Source organism: Pseudopipra pipra, chromosome 21 (genome assembly GCF_036250125.1).
Source record: "Pseudopipra pipra isolate bDixPip1 chromosome 21, bDixPip1.hap1, whole genome shotgun sequence".
Taxonomy (NCBI): Eukaryota; Metazoa; Chordata; class Aves; order Passeriformes; family Pipridae; genus Pseudopipra; species Pseudopipra pipra.
This window is the reverse complement of record NC_087569.1, coordinates 1,370,465-1,390,929: the sequence shown is the minus strand read 5'-3', so window position 1 is coordinate 1,390,929 and position 20,465 is coordinate 1,370,465. Positions and strand designations below refer to the sequence as shown.

Sequence of the window (20,465 nt, the reverse complement as noted above, 5' to 3'; positions counted from 1 at the left end):
ATTATCATGGTACTGAGTGCAAGATACAGGCATTTTCTACTTCAGCATCAGTAAACAATACCTGGATAGAGTTCCTCTTACCTTTGAGCACATACACTCCTTCACAGGACAGGGGCATGGCAAAAACAAGCCCATTTTCTTCCAACCTCATCAGCTCTGTAAGGGAAGCTCTCCACGGAGAAGCCATTTTGAGTCCATAGGATTTCCCAATATGTATTTTTAAGCCATCTAGCAGGGATAACATCCTTAGTAATCAATTTGACTCATGATTCCTATTTCAAACACAGGCTTGTACCCAGACGAAAAAAGCACACTTTACATGGCAATATATACAGAACAATAACATTGCCAGATGGTATAATACTGAACAGAATTAATTTCACACATAATGTTTTCAAGGTGTTAAAATATGTCACAGCTTCTGCTAATAAAACATCTTCCTTTTCCCTCCTCCTTTTAGGAAAACACTCCGTTGCCACCAGCCTGTATTTTACATTATATGTGTTTCCAATCCTGATAAGGGCAGCTGATTGCTTGCAAACCTAATTACAGTCAAATGAAAGTCTTTCAGAACCATCATTAGTAATTAGGACCCGCTGGATTCGCAGTATATCATTTAGAGAGGTATAATTCAATAGCTTATTGAAAAATTGCAGGTGAAACTGGTGATTATAAGGGGGGACGCCTGTGACACGTCAGTGCAGGCAGAGCCCGGGTGAAGTGGCAGCTTTCGGTGTGGCTGATCAATGGATGCAGGTGTTGGCTCTGGAGCACAGCCCTGCCTCGCTCGGGAAGCTGCATCCCTGTGGCACACGTGGCTTTCTCAATGGCCCTGGATTTCCCAGGACGTGCCTGGTTTTGTGTGTGTGTGTTTTCATGGAATCCAAAGTGCCTGCTCAGGAGCTTTGTCAGGCCCGGGGTGGGGGGGATGTGCCATGCGGAACAACGGGCACACGAAGCCACACATCATTTTTCAGTGCTTTCTGCAGAGAACAACAATCTTTTCTGTGCCCGTTGAGCTCAATTATATATTATCAGGGCCCAGAAGTTGTTTGGATGCTTTGGAGCAGCTGGGTGCCTTCACAGCTGATGCACTGGATGCGGTGACTGCGGGTTAAGTGCAGCTGGAGATTTCTGTGGCCTCTGATCAGAGGAGAACAGCAGTCGAGAATCACAAAATGCTTGTAATTCAAGCACTGTTTGTCACCAGTGGCAGTTTCTGAGAGGGAAACGAGGGGCAACTGAACAGCAGCCCAGCCTTCAGCACAGGCCCTGTCACACACAGGAACCCACACACTGTGCATGTGGGAAAATACAGCACAGGGCCTTCCAAGGATGGAATTACCCATGGCCAGTGTAAAGCACTAAATGTTTCACAGCACTAGGCAGACTGGAGGACACTGAGCTGGACATCAGCAGAGACAGATGATGTTTCACACAACAGACCCCCCTCCCTGGGCATAGCCCTCCACATGCACACCCTTGTGTAACATATAACCCTCCAACCCCCCACAGAGCCCAGCCTACACCTGCACAAAGCCCCACTGTTTCACCTTCCCCTTTTCCATCCTATAAATCCTTCTCAAAGCCCAGATCTACCCATCTCCCTTTATCACATGAGTATCTTCTCCCACTGTATCACTACACCCACTCATGCTGTGATGTAACCTCAAAGCACAGCTATCTGGATATGGCCCTTTCTATTCTTTCAGCGCTGCAATCTGATTTTTTCATAATTTAATAGTTTCTTTTTCTAATTAAATGGTTTTTAATATGGTAGATTAATAAACAATGCCTTGGGTGTCACGACACCAACACCAAGCAGATACACTTCCATTAAACCAGTGGCCCCTCAAGTCCTGTTGCTGGTGACACTTGCTGGGGGTGCCTTTTGGCAACACTTGCACAGAATAAACCCACACTGTATAGGCTGCAACACAAACAGCAAATCCAATCATTTCAAAGTGGTTGTGCCAGTATTTTGAAATTGAAATGAAAAACAAAAAAACCTAAACCAAACAACTTGTCCCTTTACAGATAGAATGGAACCATTATCTCCATTTCCATCAGTACATGGCCATATCCCTGCTGACCTGATTGTGGCTGGAACCACTCCCAAGGCACATGACTTTGTCCCACACTCTGGGAGTTGGTAGAGATGTTTCCTGTCGCTTCATACAAAACCAGACCCCCAACAGTGCAAAACCAGCCCAAACACCCCTGCATGCTCCCAAACCCCTCTGTTGCCCCGCACGAGCTATTTCATGGCCCAGGTACTGTCCTGATCTTCAGAAGTTTTTTAGTCACAAAAATCCACTGGCTGCCAGTGAAGTAATCCCGAATCCCAGCAGCTGTGTACAAGGAGATTCAAACCTTTACCACGCACTCTGGGTGCATGCATGCTGGAGGCAGGATTTCCAAGGTGTCTGACCTTACACTGCATAAATAGATACCCCTTTTTTCCCTTGCACAGAGCTACAAGTAGGGAGTCAAAGGAATGAAGCAGTTCTCCATGGCTGTGTATAATACTTGTAGCTGCTATGGCACTCCCAAAGCCCACCCGCAATTTCATTTTCAATTAGCAGCTCTTAGAAAAGCAGTAATGAAAGCAGTTGCTAAAGAGCACTCAGATGTCATTGAGAGACTGCAAACCCAAACTGTAAATAGCACATTGTAAATCGCTTGTCACCACAGGCAGCTCTCCCCGGGATCACACTGCCGGTGACAATCAAACCCATCTGCTCCCGTCCCCGACCACTGTCACCACAGCCCAGGGAGCAAACACCCAGCTCCCGCTCTGCTCCCATTACCTGTCAGGTATGGGCTTGTCTGAGAGCCTGCAAAAGCCACTCAGGCTGTGGGTGTGATTAAACACTCATCACACAGCGGTCATTTCACCCTCCACACCATGGGTTTGCTGCACTGAGGCACCAAGTGTGCTGTCCCTGAACCCACAGCACAATTAATGACACGATGCTCACGAGCCACAATGGCAGGGGACAGTGATGGCCACTCAGATCAGCCACCAAAAGCAGTCTCGAATGTAAGATGTATAAATTCGGGGACTTAATCCCGACAGCTTCAGTCCTTCCCTCCCTCCCCCTTAATTGATCCATGTAATGCACTACGAGGTGAAAGCTAATAGTTTATAATGCTTGTAGCTGATGGCTGCCAGAGCCAGTGGGGTATCTTTTGCTGCTTCCCATTTTGCCTTTATCTCATTAAAATTTACCTCCTAATTCATCTCTCCATCATGAGTTTTATTCCCTTTATTCATCATCCGCCCTTTATTTATTACCATTTGTCTCCTTCCCTGCTGTCACACGGTATCTGGGATTGGGATTTGATATTCTGCAAGTGTCTTTGGGATCAGGTGGTGCAGGCAGAACCCAGCAGCTCTCATACAGACATAGTCAGCTAAGACCCCTTGCTGGTTTAGAAGCATTTCCAGAGATGATCCTTTTCTGCAAGAAGATGCAAGAATCTCCCAGCAGATGAACAAAACAATGAAAGAAATGGTGGAGGTAGCAAAAGTTAGTGTCTTCTGCTCTTTCCAAAACACACACCCACTGAACAAAGATCCTTCCCTCTCATTATCAGAATACTCTCAACACTCCTTCTGCCCTGAAAACTCATTGTTTCCTGGTATACCCCACTGTGCTCGGACCTCAAGGAATAAAAACTCATTAAAGTCCATTTAAAAATATTTGCCACCATTTTACTAGTTTAAAAATATTCACTTTAAGATTTCCAAATGATTTTTACAGAAAACACATAAAAACATGCCACCACCAATTAACGTAAAGGAAATTAAATTTAAGACGCTGGAGAAATACTCTGATGAGTCTTATGTTTGCTTAATGCCAACTAAAATTTCCTTGAGGCATTTAATAAGTACATTTATAAAAGCTCACAAAGCAGAGTTCAAAAGTCTTCTCGCTAGTAAAATATGAGCCTTAATTAACCTACAGTTTCACATTTTCTGGATTTCAATAAACCTGTAGGCATTTCAGCAGAGCTGGATAAATACCTGCATGAACACTGCAAGGATTTTCTCTGAAAACTAATTAGCAGTGCTTTCAATAGCTGACTTCAACTAAATCTGTTTGATGAGGGAGCTTCATACCCTAAATCCTGCAGTGAGAGTTACTTCCAGCAGATAACAGATTTCACAGAAAAGAATATCCACCAGGACTGTCCACCACTGGGGAAACTACAAACAAGATCTCCAGGTATAAAACATCTCCCAGCAGGGACAGACTGCAGCCAAGGTCTTATGCCAGCACAGGAAGGCAAGGGACTGCATTAGGATTGCATCCTGCCACCCAGTTACAGTATTCACATGTGGCAATTCAGGATTCCCCCAGGGACAGGAGAGGCAGGATAAATTGTTTATATATAAAATACATCGCCCTAGTATAGGACACCATATACATCCAGAAGTCTCCTGAACTTTAAATGGCTCTGGACACTCCTACTGTGTCAAGCACAAACCACAGTGGCCCCAGTTCTTGGATTGTTGCCATCTGAGAAGGTTGACAATCAACTCTACTTCCCCTCCAAGAGCCCAGGAATTTAGTGGGATGGACCTGGATGGGGAAAGCTACCCAAGGTGTGCAGCCAAGAGTCACTGGAGGAGGAAAAGTGTAACATTATCAGGGAAAATCACCCTCAGAACTTATCACTCTCCTCCTTCTTTTGAGGTCTACACCATTTGTCTTGAAAGAAGACAGAAAATGCTTACCACAAACTCTCTCTATAAAAGTGGTGGGCATGCCTCTCCAAAGAACTTTATAGTCTTTTCCATGACATCTTTTTTCCATGTCTAAGTGCCAAAGCCTCATAGGTTTGTCAGCACCTACACTGTTCATGAGACTAAAATGCTCATATCTGAGGAGCTACACCCCTCCCAAATGTATTAAATTTATATTGAGCAAGATATTTTATTTCCTCTCAGTCTGATCCCTCAGGAATTAGTCAGGGTACTCAGATTTATCAGCTCAAAGGAAAAGAGCATTTTCCATGACATTTGTCAACTCAATACCTTCCAAGAGAGTGTATATTTACTCCAGAAAACATAACCTCACAAATAACCTCCATCAGCAGTGAGGCTGATTTCCTTCATAGCTGAAATTCCGGGCAGAAAGGCTCCACCTGACAACAGGCCACACCAGAGGAGTCAAACAATGCAAAAAGTCAGTTCTACAGAGGCCAGTTCCTCCTGCCCAAAGCAGGTCCATTTACCATCTGACAGACCAAACCAGAACAGACACAGAAAACAGTCAAGGAAACACAGCAACCTTCAATATCTATTTATAACATAACCATTGCATCAACTATCGTGAAGAGTTTTCCCCACCTCCCTTTGAAATATCAAGTAAAATTAAATTAGAAGAAATACCTTTAACAGCTGTGGTAGTGTAGAATAGGCATTTTTACAATTTGTGTGTTCTGCTGAAGTACTGTATAATCTCTAATTTTATTTCTATACACAGTGTAGGCTTAAAAATCATCATGAAAACCTATTTTTTCCCAGCTTCTGTAACTCTGAATATCAAAATTGAATACAAGTCAGGATACTTGTCATCCTCAATGTTCCTTCCATTTCCCTGAGCTCACAAAATGAGAAGCAGTGAATTCTCACTATTTTCTACAAGTTTCTCCGCAAAGCAATGTTTGGTTTGCACTAAACAAGGATGAAAAATGATTCCAAATATCAACCATCCCCATTAGACATGTAAATTTTGGTTCAAGGCTCATAAACATGACTCAAATGTAGGCAAAAGCTGACCTTTTTACTATTACCTCTTTTTTCTGCATCTGCATCATAGAAATCACACTTGTCACACTTTCTTCTTTTTTAAAAAACATAACAAACACGACACTGCACAGTCATGAAGAAGAACCCAATGTTTCCAGCCTCAGGCTTTGCAAGCCTGGATGTGACCTGCTCACTCTTGCCACATGTGTGCCACAGCTACCCTGGAAGGGAACAACAGTGCTGGGAAGGCAGAAGTTCTTGCTTAGGGCAGGTTCTGAGTAACCCAGAAGAGCAGAACCAGTGCCACTGACACCCTACAAACGAGCTCCTCACACTGCAATCAGTCTCAGAGCTTTGCCTTGATGAACAGCTGCCCTTCTTGCAATTACCTCACCTTGCCCTTGGCATTCAGAGGGGTCTTGTGCTTCCCTGAACAAAGTCTAGAGACTAGAATGCATATTTATAGGACAAAGTTGGCCTTGCAGTGTAACAGAGAGACCACATTTGTTTGCCCTGACAGCCTCACAGCCAGCCTGTGGAAAGCTCTCCCAAGCCTTGCACATTTATTAATCAGATCAGCTCCACCATCAATCCCCCTGCTCAGCCCATCTCCTGCACTGGCAGGACACAGCACCGAGTGCCACCCGAGAGCCCGAGAACAAAACAACCACCAAAGGATTCGAATAAGTGATCCCACAAAAGGAGAAATTGGCTTCTACCTACCATGTGCCAAGAGCCAAAGCCCTCCCTCCCCGCAGCAGGTGACTTGTGTCCCACCTGTCTGAGGCCCTTGGGCAATTTCTTCCTTTTCCCGAGGTGCTGGCACAGGTTACGGTCATTTTCCCGGTCGGAGCTGTACTGGTGGTGGTGGAGTCTGTTCTTTTTGGGAGGGTACGACAGCCCATTGGTAAGTGCTTCCCGTTTCTTCTTGGCTAGAGGGTTCTGTCTCTTCTCCACACGTTCCTGAGGTTTCAGAGCTACGTCCTTCTGCAGAGGGAGAAGGAGGGAGAGAAAAAGACAGCGGTTAAGCCACAGCTCTGATTTGCTTGCCCTCCTGAAGCAGCAATTCCAAGTGACCAGCAAAGAACTCTAGAGGCAACACTACAGTCACCAGAAAAGGAAAAAAAACCAGCCCTCACTGATGTCCTCTCAACCACTTAACAGGCAAAATGAAGTCGGTCAGGTGAAGTGAGTGCACAGAAGCAAACATATCCTCCTTGAGGTTTCATACCATCAACCTCACAACTCTCTGAAACATCTCATGCATCAGGTGAACACACATTCAGAAGACATCATATGTTTATAATGTTTAAATTAACAATCTACTTTGATTTAAACAATGCTCGACTTTTCATATTTATTCTTATTATTTCTTGTATTTGACAAGCCAAGGCACAAGCTGACCTAAATCCAGTTAGGGCCAATGAATCTCCATTGACTTAAGGGGATGTTTCCCTCAAGCCTGACTTAAGCAGTAGATTTCCAAATCTCAGGGAGGGGGGTGAAAAGTGCACAAACAAGCAGCTTGTATTTGAAAACTTTGTTACTGACCCTTTAACCCTCCGAATCAATGTCTGCCTGTAAAAAACACTCCAGTCTTGTAACACAAATGTGAGTTTTCTCACTTAGCCCACAGCTATTTTCTTACTGATAATCTGCAACACGCAGAACCCCTGTTTTCATTTCAAATAAATATTACTTGAATCTTTTTCAATAACACAGAATTAAATGCAGAGGAAGAGGAGGCTGGAGAATTCATTAGGAGAGAAGAACTATTGGAAAGATGTTAATTATAGTGCATATTGTGCATCTAACAAATCCAATCTGCTGAGTCACATCTCCTCCAAGAACTCCCCCCGTGAGGGTCTGGGATTGCCATGGGAGGGGCAGGACACAGTGTAATACTTTCAGCCTCTCTGCTCACAATCCTGGCTGCTTTGACCAGGCTCCCATGCCCCACCATAAAGCACTCTGTGATCTTGTAGCCTTTCAGCTGTTGTCTGTTGTCACTCAATATTATAACTGACAGCAAGGAAGACACTGGGCTATTGGCCCCTTTTCACATACAGACTGAGGTTCAGGAGAATATAGTTCAAATTATGCCACCTTTTAATGCAAAAAAACATGCCCAAAGGCAAAAATCAGTTTGGCTTTAATTAAAGAATGCTCCCCAAATGCCTTTCGAAAACACAAGAGCCTCACAAAATTCATAACTGAAACCAATGAGATGAATAATTAAACTGGAGACAATCATCATTCACATTTCATATTTAGTAAAAAGAATGATTTTACAAGTATTAAAGATGGGAGTACTGAACAGAAGCTATAAGACACCTTTTCTACCTTTTCTTCACCTAAGACCCCATAGGAAATATCCCAGGCTTTTCTTCACAGTGTTATTCATATCCCAAAAGTCAGGAGCCTTATCCAGCCTCATAAAAAAGAATTTTAGCATCTTTAGCTATAAAGCAGATCAGTATTTTAAGGACCTCGAGCCTCTCCTCGCTGGTTCCTCAACCTCCTGAAAAAGAACTCAGTAGTAGCACTGATCATGTTATGCTTTGAGATCTCCTTGTGAGGAGCCCTGTGCTCACCCTGAGATCCCACAGAGCAGCCCAAGGAAATCAAAAGCAAGAACAACTCTTTCCTCAGCACACCTTCTGTCTCCCTTCCCAGGATGGTTTTAGGTTTAGCTACATGTCCTGAATGCAGGAAGGCAGGTTCTCAGGTAACATGTACTAAAATGAGTAACTATTTCACCAATGCTCATCATCAACTGCTTCATAAAACTACAGCATCCACACCTGGATAGCAAAGGCAGGTTATAAAATACACTGATTTGTACCTTAAGATCGAGCTGCTAACAATCTTTTTTTTTTTTTCAGGTCAGTATAAAAAAAAAATCCAGTGCTTTATGAGTAGTACATTATACCAGCAAAGACTTCTGTTAAAACACAGAGCTAATTTGGTAGATAGAAATGCTACTAGAGGATTCACTCTAAATGTGAAAGGTTGAAGGAGTGAACAAAGGGAAACTTTCTGGGGAAAAAAAATAAATTCTTCTAATGACTAAGAAGCTTTTGTGGGATTTCCCCCCCCCCCAGCTATGAGTGATCTAAATTAAATGGTGGCAGGTTTCCAGGTGCTTATAAAATGTCTAATGGGGCTAGAACTTGCCATCAAGAAATTACTAGTTCCCATTAGCTTTAAAGAGGGTATAAGATGAGTCAGATTCTACAGATCACTGTGGATGTGCCTGGGAGAAGCCCATGTTCCACCCAGCTGCAGAAAGTTTCATGAATTGTCAGACGCCCCTAAAGGACATGGAGCTCATGTCAGAATTGGGATCAAAGAATCTGCATATACACACAGAGATGAGTGACACCAAATTAACACAGCCTTCCACAAACTGGGTGAAAAGGAACCCTCCAAGACAGAAGGAATGACTGGCAGGAAGCTTGAAAAATAAGGTGCCTCTTCTGCTCACTGAGAGGGGCAAGAGAGCTCCACATGTACCTAACTCAGCGTTCTGCAAATTGTGAAAGGGGCCTTAAATCCTGTTTGGTGGGTGGGCTTGCTATGGAATGTAGACATAAAGATTAGTGTTTAGACAACCCCATTCCTCCAGAACAGCCCTCTGCTCTTCATCAGTTGACACCACTGCAGAGAAAATCGCAGAGTGCTGTGGGTCAAACCCTCATGTTATGGGACTGTGGGGTAGAACCTGTCATGGCCTTCAACAAATACATGACTTGGCCTTAAAATATATATGTATATTGAAATACATATTGAAATCTTCATCTGCAGACTACACTGCAGCACAACACGATAAAAGAATGAAGCTTAGACACAGGTGGGCAGGATATATCAAAAGCAGCTTGCACAGGGGTCACACGGGGTGTTGCTCCTCGTGTCTGAGGGTGCAAACTGCCCAGGATTGTCTCAGAGCACGGGCTGGGATTCCGCCCCTTGGAGCCCCTGGGCTTGGCAGAGGCAGCACTTGGCTGCAAACCATGGCCCTGCATAAATCACTTCCCCACTTGCTGCCCTTTGTCCTTGCTCCCATTTTTATCTCTCCCTTGTTTAGACAGGACAATGGCTGTACCACGCCGTGTGCTCGTACATTAGCCAGCACAATCTTAATTACAGACTTCAGGCATCATCATGATTAGAGTAATAAGCTGTAATTACTCTAAGGTGACAGGACTGCAGAGACCTTATCTACATAGATAAGAAGATGTAGTAATATTTCATGTCGAGATGTATTTGTCAGCAGCTGCCCATGGAGTGGATTCAAACTAAGCACCAGACCCCACAACCACATTCAGTCTCTGATGGAGGTTTTTCTCCTCTCCTGCCAGCATGCAAGCCCACACATTATTAAATAAATCCTACAAACATATTAGGCACAGTTTAAAACCATCTTATTCAGAGATATCTTTCATCAGTAAAGTGCCTTAAGTGTATCAGGAAGGTGACTTAAATGTATAAATATGTAATTACATGCAATTCAGTACAAAAGTGCATTAATATTTATGAGTGTACTGTATAATCTAAAAAAAATTCCATTTGTTTTATTTCTGTTGGGCACATTAATCAACCTGATACCACTGTACGTGCCATGGTGGGGAAGAGCTGCCCCTGCTGCGATGTCAGGAGACTGCTGGAGCCTGGTGGGGTGTCCCTGCAATCCCCTCAGCTCCAGGCAACATGAACAGCTTCAATCCAAGCCCTCCATCTGGGGAGGGAAGGAGAAGCAGCCTCTGTGGGGCCATCAGATAATTTCTCAAGGTAGGAGGCTGGAAGGACACACTCATCAAGTGTTGTGCTCTCAGGGAGCTGTGCCTGATTTATTTCAGCAGGGTCCCTCTTCCTACTCTTTAAATAACAACTCACTGATTAAAAACCAGCCCCCAGTGGCAGCAGAGCAGTGCTTTGGGGGGTACCCACGTCACCCCCATGAACCTCACCCCAGAGCTGCTGCCCTTCCCTCCTGCCCCTGCCCTTGGACAACAGCTTAAAAACTACATGCAAATAACAGGAACTCTGCTCCACTCCTTACAGGGTTTTTCTATGGGAACACAGGTTGAAAAGCAACACTGTAAATGCAGTGTGTAGCAAATGCACTGCAGAAATTTCTCCAGATGAACATTTCAGGTGCTGCTCAGAGATTTCAAGCCTTTTCCAAAACATCCTTGTGGGTTATCATTACAATTCCAGTGTTGCAAGAACTTATTTTCTGAATTTGCACGGAATGTGAGCTCAGTAAAGGACAACTTTTAAAAACTGATTATTAAAACCAGGTGTAGCTTACAGTGTAGTGCTAGTTAAACCAAATAACAACTGCAATTTTCTACAACTATATTCCAATTATTTGCTCCTCAGGTTCTTGCTAAAGTCCACTACAGCATTATATCAGAGCCCAACAATTTATCCTTCATTCCAACAGCTGAGAGAAGTCCTGCAGTTTGGTCAGCACAGAATTACAGAGTGGTTTGGGTCGGAGTGAATCTTAAAGCTCATCCCGTTCCACCCTCTGCCATGGGCCCTTCCACTAGCCCAGGTTGCTCCAAGCCTTGTCCAGCCTGACCTTGGACACTTCCAGGGATGGGGCAGCCACAGCTTCTCTGGGCAACCTGTGCCAGGGCCTCCCCACCCTCACAGGGAAGCGTCACACAGTGGGAGAGATCAGCTGCAAATCCAAGACAGCAACATGAACAAACGGCTGCACAAAATGAACCAAAACCCCTCAGAATCAGGAAATTGCCAGTCTGAGAGCACCAGATTTGCCATTGCATCTTGACAGTCTTCATTGACTCATACCATGTTTCCATTACACTGGGGAAGAATTTTTATAGCTGATGGATGAAAATGCCCCAAGACCTCAATACCTTTCTCATGTTTCATAATTTGCTATTTTAATTCTGGCAGAAACAAGATGTAAAGGTCTGAAAACAATGCACTGACCAGTCCCTATAATCTTTCAAAATCAGAAAAAAACCCAATGTGGTTGTAATAACCATTCATTTTTCTCCAGATAAAATAGCTAAATATACTGTGTATTCTTTTGATGAAGAACTAGTTCCTCAAATCATTTATCCAGGGGAAAAAATTGCAAACACTCTTATAACAAAACCAAGGAGAAAGGAAGGCAGGTGTAAAGTGCAATGCAAAAGAGAGAAGGATTCTCAAAGTGTCAATATTATGGTATTTTTGGACACAAGGGACTGGTGAAGAGAGACATGATGTCAACTACAGTGGGTGCAGCAGCCCATCCACTAATCCCAGCAATTCCTTCAAGTCTGGAGACCTCCACAGAAAGGTTTAATCTTGTTTTGTTTGCTTTGTTTTCACAAAACTGCAATCCATTGCCTCCTACATCTCTCTGGAATCTGAAAACAAAGTGGTTCAGTGTTGTGCAAAAACGGTTGTGCAACAGAGTGAAGATGAAACGCGGTGCCAGGCTGTGGGACGCCCGTGCTGGTTACAGATGAAGGCAAAACAATAGCAAAGCAAGTTGCTGTCTGCTTGAGATATGTTGTGTGAAAGAGCTTCTGTACCAAAGAGATTGCTTTGATTTTTCATCCCAAAACCATTTGTTAACAATATCTCTGATAAACAGAAGGTTCCTTTTCAGGTCCTGCCGATTTAAACTGCACACAAAAAAAACTACATTGAGGCAACATTATTGGGGTTACAAAGTCAAGGACTTGGAAGTTATGAAAGGCCAGGATTAAGGCTGCAGCCACCACCTTAATTCAGCCCTCTTGTGCATACACATCATGATTACAATCTTTAATTACATGATCCCATGCTCCTACTTCCCTGAACAGAATGGAAGGTGTTCAGCTAATGAGCAGCCACTCGGGATTTTGTTTTCTCCTCTTTGTCCATCCTGTGGACCTCAGCCTTGTTTACTGACACTCCATTCACACCCTCCTCTGAATGCACAATTATTAATTTCCTCAAGGGCTTTTCTTTACAGCTCCTCACAATAGTATCAGATGCTCAACAAATACCTATAGCCTCTTTCACAGTAGTTTTGCCAGACAAAGGTATTTCACTGTTCCAGTTTTATAGGCGGCAACAACAGTCCTGACATGTTCAGGTCAAAAACATCTGCTAACTTTAGGCATCCCATTACAAAGCACCAAAGATTTGATTTTTAGAGAACTTGGCTTTCCTGAGCACTTTATCTAATGAAGCACAGCCTCCATCGATTCCGGCAGCTGCGGGGAGTGCCCAGTGCTCCTGAAATCAGGCCTTAGTGAGCAGCACGTGTTGTAAGGATACAGGGAAGAGCTGTTTCCAAAATATGTCCTGCAACGGCCTCCCTCAATGCCACGTAGTAAATATGAGCCGGAGGCAGAGGAAAACTAAGACTACGATGCCAGCTGTGGAGCTGGCAAAAGCCGATGTCATACTTAAAGATGGGTATCAGAGCTATTGATTGCCATTCGTTTAGTTCATGTTTTTCAAACATGGTATTTTCAGCCTTATCCTTCCCCCTCCCTTCTCATTTTGTCACTCAAATACTGTACCACACCACTTAGAGTTGTGGAGAACAGTTAAGAAATTACCAGAGTCTGCACAACCTTAGTTAGGAAAAAACCTCGTCTTGGATCGTGTGTTGGGAAAGTGCTGAGCAATGCCAGCTTCGATTACAGAGCCATGGAACTGTTTCACTTGAAGCTGCCCAACTTTGTAGAAGGCAAAGTACACTCAGCTGATTGTGCTCAGACTCGTTTAGCCAGAAGCCTGTGTACTCCTGCCAAAAGGAAGAGATCCTGAAGCTCTGAGTGCAGCCACCTCCTGCCAGCCTAGAAGTCCTATCATGTTTTTTCTTGAGATTTTTTTAGGTCTTACAAGTTGCCAGCAAAGTCCAAGGTTACCTCTTTCTTGCAGACTTGACTAACTGATCTCTATTACACTCGGGGCTGCCTTTTGGAGGACGTGCTGTCTGAAAGCCCAGTGAGTCCTGGCCTCTCCCAGCAGGAATCTGTGTCCTCTGCTGGCACCATCTCAGCCACATTCTCTCCAACTCCTCCACAGACAATCTTTCTAACTTTTCAAATCATCTTCAGCAAGTACCTGTTGTCCCTACACCTCCAGCCTTTGTTACCTGGCAGAGTACCCAGGGCAGCCCCCAGGGCAGTGCTGCCCACTCCTGGCCCATCCCCGCTCCCTGGGCAGAATCCAGGCCTGAACTCCCAGTGCTTCCAGCACAACAGAGGGTTACTGGTCCCTCCATCCCAGACATGCCTTACACAGCTCCCAGCCCCTGACTGCTCACACATGGGCAGCCCCTGCAGCCAAGGGAGATGGATTCCCACTGGCCCTGGGTTTATTTCACAGTGCTGGACCTTAAATAAATGGGCTTGATTTACCCTGTGAGCAGCAGGGCCACAGTCTCATTTTTATTTCCTTTGTTTGAGGAATGAAAAGAAATACAAAAGAGATGTGGAGAGGAGTCCCTGGGGATGCTCCCTTTAAATCTGCATGCCAACAAAGAGGGCTCCACTGCTCCAGCACTGCTCAGTGAGGATTACAGATTAGGCAGGGACAGGAGCATTAAGCCAGCTCCTAGGGCAGTGGTGAATTTGGCTTGTTCCCTGTGCTGTAGCACACTAGTTGCACATTTATGGTGATGATTCCAAGGGTACAGCACTGTTCTGGCCAGTCCAGCCGTGCACAGCACTGCCCTGACGTGGGGCAGAAACACATCTGACTGTGGGATGGGACCGTCCACATCTCCCAGAGCTGCCTGTGCCCCAATGCCAGGGTCAGCTTCCTCTCACAGCAGGGCCAAGAATGTGTCTCCCTAGAAAATGGGATTTTCGTGGTGGAGAGAATCCAACTGAACAGTTTATCAAGTACCACATAGAGAAATATGAGACACAAATATTTCAGTTTGTCTAAATAATTGTGCAAGTCCTCAGTGTGAAACTTCTAGATTCTTTTTTTCCCCTTCACGTAGTTTTCCTTATTTTTACTTTTTGTTGTGATTTAGAATGGAAAAAATATTTTAAAATTTCAGACTTTCTCCCCAAAATAAAAATTTTGTACACTTCTATCTGTAGTTATACAAGACTTGCATATACTGATCAAAACACACATGTCAACTTAGGGCCCAGTTATGTTGCTTTCTTAGCTTTAAGGACAGAATACACCCACTCTTAACCCTATTTATTTTATTTGGTTTGCCCCACGTCCTGCCAACTTTACCAGGATATTTCACTGGAGGGAAGTACGATTCCACTGCAGGAGTCTCTGGCACTGTGGGCTCCTCCACTCTCCACACACATATTGTGTTTGCTGAATAATTCAAACAGCACTTTGGTTGGCAGGCTACAGACCCAGGCAAGAAGTTAGTGGGCCAATAAATTTTACATTTAAAGGGTATCCTCTTCATTGGTAGGGTTAGAATAAATGGATGTGGGCTTAGACAGCTCTCATCTCTGCTATTCCTGCGCCAGGGAGAAACAGATGACTCCAGCCTGCAGGCTCTCACACTGGCCCCATTCATTAGCACAGCACTCAGCATTCATAAAAAATGTATCATGGTTTGTAAATCGAATCAGAAGCACCTCTGTACTGCCTGTCTTGCGGGAAGATGGTGCAGCACCAGGAAAGTCCAGTGCCACTGGAAAGGTCTCACAGTGCTCATAAAATCTCATGGCCACGGAAAGGCCCTGAGTGGGGACACAAAGACATGGCTCAGGCACAGAGTGGGGACACAAAGACATGGCTCAGGCACAGAGTGGGGACACAAAGACATGGCTCAGGCACAGAGTGGGGACACAAAGACATGGCTCAGGCACAGAGTGGGGACACAAAGACATGGCTCAGGCACAGAGTGGGGACACAAAGACATGGCTCAGGCACAGAGTGGGGACACAAAGACATGGCTCAGGCACAGAGTGGGGACACAAAGACATGGCTCAGGCACAGAGTGGGGACACAAAGACATGGCTCTGCTGCCGTGTCAGCCTCGAGACTAGGCCAGAAAACCTGCTCTCCAGGAGTCAGGACAAAGAAACCACCTGGAGACAGCAGAGGGAAAAACAGCTAGGAAACTGTGCTGTACAGAGAGAGATGGAAACATCCATGTCATGTGTTTCTGTATCACACATACAGGGAAAGCAGAGCATCCCTCTGCACACACCAGCCAGCAGGACAGACAACACAGAAATGAGCAAGGAAAAGGACAGAATTAGAAGAACTACTCCTGGATTATGCCAGATGGTGTAATCCATGAGTAATCCAGTGACTAATCCAAGCTGTAGATATTTTAACCAAACCAAAAAAATCTCCACATGAGTTATAATTATTGAGCCTTAACAAAAAATTAATCTATTTTGAAACAACTCTTCTGCATCTTGTGGGTCAGGATGTTGAACTACTTAACACATTGTCTTGTCTGTCTTCTAAGCTTCTACTGTCTTATATTCATCTTGATTTTCTTTCCCCTTTCTGTGGGAACCCTTTAACTCTACCACTGTTTTGGCATATGGCATTACAGCCTCACACAAAAGACTGATCAGGAAAGATTTTAAAATGAAAGAACAGTGATTAGAAAATAGGGAGCTGAGCTAAGACCTGAGGACTACAACACTTAAGGAGAGCTTGGCAATATTTCTCATTAGGAAAAGGATCAAAACCTTTGTGCAATTAGGGGGAAAAAAAGAAACAACGGTTCAACTTTCCATCTGCAAATGAAACCTCCTTCTAGCATTCAGGCTGAAAAAAATAGTAAAGAACAAAAGTTTAAGAAATAGAGCAATATGTAACCTTTCCATTTGCTGGCTTATTCTTCCCCAAGGAAAGAGATACAGTGAAGATAAATTTGATGATCAAAAAAGCAGAGGGATTACATTCTTGTACAGTGCTGATCACTGGCAAATCCCCCTCTCTGCAGTTCAGAAGCACAGCTTAGCATAACAGACAAGATTTATCATTGCCTTGTCCTTCGCACCATGTACAAAGTAGCTGTAAGATGCTCCTATCTCGAGAGTCCTCCTTCCCAGGATGAAATAAATACCAGAACTGTTGTGCTGCTGCTGTACAAAGGTGTCAGCCTTGTGCCCAGTGCAGAGCTCAGACCCCCTGGGTAACTGCCACGTTTTCCATCTCTATTTCTCCACTGATGTGAATCCATCATATCCTGGGGACAAAGCCTTTGTTTCAGCTCAGTGGATGCTACAAAGTCCACGAGGCATCACCCAAAAAACCATCAGGTCTATTCAGCAGTTCCTAGGAGGTGAAAGAGATCTTCCCTTCCATCCTGTATGCAGAATACAGAGTCTCCAGTTAAATGGGCACAGAAGGCAGCATGAAAAATAAACTGGGAAAACCAGAGATGACTGCTTGCTCCAGTTTTACCACAGGGCACAGACCCTGCAAAGCTACCTCATACACCAGAGAAAAAGAAAATTTCCTTTACAGTTATGCTGTGGCTGAAAATATAATGTCTTCTACATATATTCAAGATCCTTTATGGATAGATCTTTTAAAACTGAAGTGTCATCTAATATTTAGGGCTATTTAGTGGCTCAAAAAGCAATTTCTCTAATATTTCTTGTTTATAGCCACCTAAAAGCCACAAATTTAACTTGGTAGGATGCAGAGCCAGGGGATCTGGTTCCAAAACAGAACATCTTGAGTCAAGAGCTTTGCTAATGCCTCCAGCAAACTAGCAAGGAGTTACAAAAGCTGTGAATCACTTCACTTCAGCAGCACTTACAGTCAAACCCCGCTCCTCGTGCACCCGCTGCCTCGACTGAACTCATAACCAGCCCTTCTGTAGAAAGCAGCCCAACTGCTGTCTCTCTGCAAAACTCGCCTGGAGCAGGAGGCAGATAAAGCCCTGCAATGCATCTCTCGAGAGCCACGGAATATGTTGAAGAGAATTAGAACCGTAAGCGGGAATCAAACTGCACTTGGAAGGAAACCTTTCCTATTCAAGATTTGTTTTCTAAGCTGCTTGTTGGGGCCGATATCCAAACCTCTCCTGTCTGACCTTATCACAGCTCGCACCCTGCCAGGCACAGGATTACAGCTGCCCAGGCTGAGAAGGTAAGTTGTTAATGTGGGGACCTGGAGACGTAGGTTGAAATTCCTGATCTCCCCCCGACTGTCGCTGTGACCTGCAGCAGTAAGCTAAGCCCTGATCCACAAAGAGGGCATTCAGGGGCCTAAAACTATTTAATTCCCATTGACTGGTTTTCCAAAGGAAATAAATGGCTCTGTGAGTTTGGGCCTTTAGCCTGTCTGTGCAGCAGTGCTCATCTGTGAAATGGAAGTAAAAACCACATCCTATTTCATCTGTGCCTTGCAATGCTAAATACTTAAAGGGGTAAATGGATCAGGCACCACAGGAACAAAGGGGCTGCACACATGCTTATGGAAAGCAAGCAGGCACTGCAGAGGGGATCCAGGTTCATGGGGCAGTTGGCACATCCCACTCCAGTCAGACCGAGGTTGAGGCAGCCTCTTCTGTCCAACGGCTACACCCCATAAACCATCTCAGGGCTTGCACTATCCATTCCTTTGTTTTGGAAACAACAGCAAAGCCAGTCTCTCATCTCCCAAGCTTTTGCAGCCCTTCAACTTCATCAGGCCAAACCACCACAGCCAGTGCATTCCCATGGGACTCTCTTCCCTGCCTCCTGCCAAGCAGGTACTTCCTGCCTCTCCCTGTTCTCCTCCATGTAGGGTGGGAAAGTCATGCTTTTTGTATCTTCTCCATCATCCTTACTGGAAGAGATGGGCATCACCAGCCTCACTGCCACCACTCAGCCACATATCTGTGTATTTGGTTCTTGCTTTCTCCTGTTTTCCCCTCCCACACATCCAGGCTCCCTGCATGCCCTGTTCCCCTCCCTAACACAGAGGGGGCACAGCATTTCCCTTCCCTATTCTTCATCCTAATTCCAGACAGCTCTTGGTCTCTGTCCCTCTCCAGGAGGAGGAGCAGTCTCATCCCATCTCCCTCACCACCAGCTCTCTGTGCTGAGCCAGTGTTTCTGCTTCCCAAGGAGCTCTCTCCTGCCACCCTCCTCACACAAGCTGCAGCCTTTGAAATCATTCCCCTGCATTTCCCTGCAGGTTGAGAACTCCTGACACCTGCATGGGGATCAGAGTGGGGGGAAAGGGAAGAAGAGCCTGCAGGCAGTGTCCTTGCTCAGCTCCCCACAGCCCTCAAACATCCCCCACCCAAGGGGCTCTGGGGGAGCAGCTTGGCTTTGACAAAACACCCAACGGCAAAACTGGCACTGTGGAGGGGCTGTGCCAGCCTGTGCCTCTCCCTTTGTGCTTCCTGAGGGTCACACTGGTGCTTTTGGAGGAACCATCACCTGCCAAGGTCACAGAGATGCACAGACACTCCCGAGGCCACCAAACACTCTCAGTCACAAGGGATTCAGGTGCTTCCTTTCAGTGCCACTCTGCTGGCATTAGGTCCCTATGGAAGCAGTGCTCCTACCCACGAGTATGGGTCCAGCCAGACTGCAAATGCACTCTGGCATTTGGAGTAAGTGAGCCAGCCCCTGTGAGGAACAGTGGGAATAGAGCTGAGAATAAGGAATTTGAGAAAGTCATCCTTTTTTTTTCCCCAATTCTATAACCTGTCTCCCATTCCATAGCCTTTTCTTTTACATCTCATGTGACTAAGATGCTCCTTAGAAAAGGAGTTCAGGGTGGAAAATCCAAACCAACACTTCAAAAAGCCACCCAAAGTCTGCAGTTTTATTATGAAGCAAAAATGACCTCAAACCCCTGGACTAAACAAATGCCTGGGGTGAAGAAGATGGAATAAATTAAAGGATGTAATTATGGCTGGGAAAAGAGGGAAGGAGGTTGCTCAGCTGGATGAAAGAGGGATTTGAGGAATAAGAAATGAAAGGAGGTGTCAGCTTGAATCAGCCAGGTTGAAAACTGCTACTGATTTTGACTGACATACTGAGACTTTCCAATTGCAAACTCTTTCTCTAATAAGCTGCAAATTCACCTCTACGCTTTTACTTTGATCTTAAAGTAAATGTTTTATAATGGACACATTTAATGATTTTCAGGTGCTTATTGGTTCTATCGGACTTGATACTGGAATCAATCTTCCCTTTTAGAAAGCTTGGGTTAATGGCAAAGTTTATTAAACTGCATGCAGTCATTCAGAAAAGATCAATAGAGACATGATTACAGAGCAACCAGAGGATTAAACATGAGATTTATCACAAAATTAAACTGAATTAAATGTTCTCTGATAGTACTTGAAATGCTGTCAATACTCTTAACTGATAATCTATGCTTTCTGTGTTTACTTACCAGGCAGCAGGGATGTCTGACTCGAGGAACTGACTGTAATGGAAAATCTGCAAAGATTTGCTGAGAGCATTAAACCTCACCTAGGAAACCATTATTTCTTCCCGTTAGAAGAGCACAAGCATTTTGCTTCTTTGCCCATTTCCTCTCTAAGGGTGAGGAGGACACAGTCATCCCCCACGTGACACTTCTGCAGTCTCCTCCTTAGGCCTGTTACAGGATGCACAGGACACTGAAGGATCCTACACAGGGTTACAATGAAGTGTTTTATGGTTTCTTGCTCTGGCAGTCACTACCTCATTCAGAATTAATTTTTTCCTCCTTTCTTGAGTTTGCCATGACCTTATTAAAACATTCCACACCCTGAGAAATTTGCCAGCCTTCC

The 20,465-nt window shown here is 44.7% G+C and overlaps 1 protein-coding gene across 7 annotated transcripts in view; it reads right to left on the bottom strand.

Annotated features, from left to right (window-relative positions):
- AUTS2 (activator of transcription and developmental regulator AUTS2) overlaps positions 1-20,465 on the bottom strand; it is a 1,122,443-nt gene that overhangs the window by 908,001 nt on the left and 193,977 nt on the right. For 5 of the 7 annotated variants that reach the window (XM_064677607.1, XM_064677606.1, XM_064677609.1 and 2 more), the window contains exon 2: positions 6,485-6,748. In XM_064677607.1, the coding sequence (XP_064533677.1) occupies positions 6,485-6,748 (264 nt within the window). The remainder of the gene's footprint in view (positions 1-6,484; positions 6,749-20,465) is intronic. The other 2 variants (XM_064677611.1, XM_064677616.1) reach the window with 1 other exon arrangement.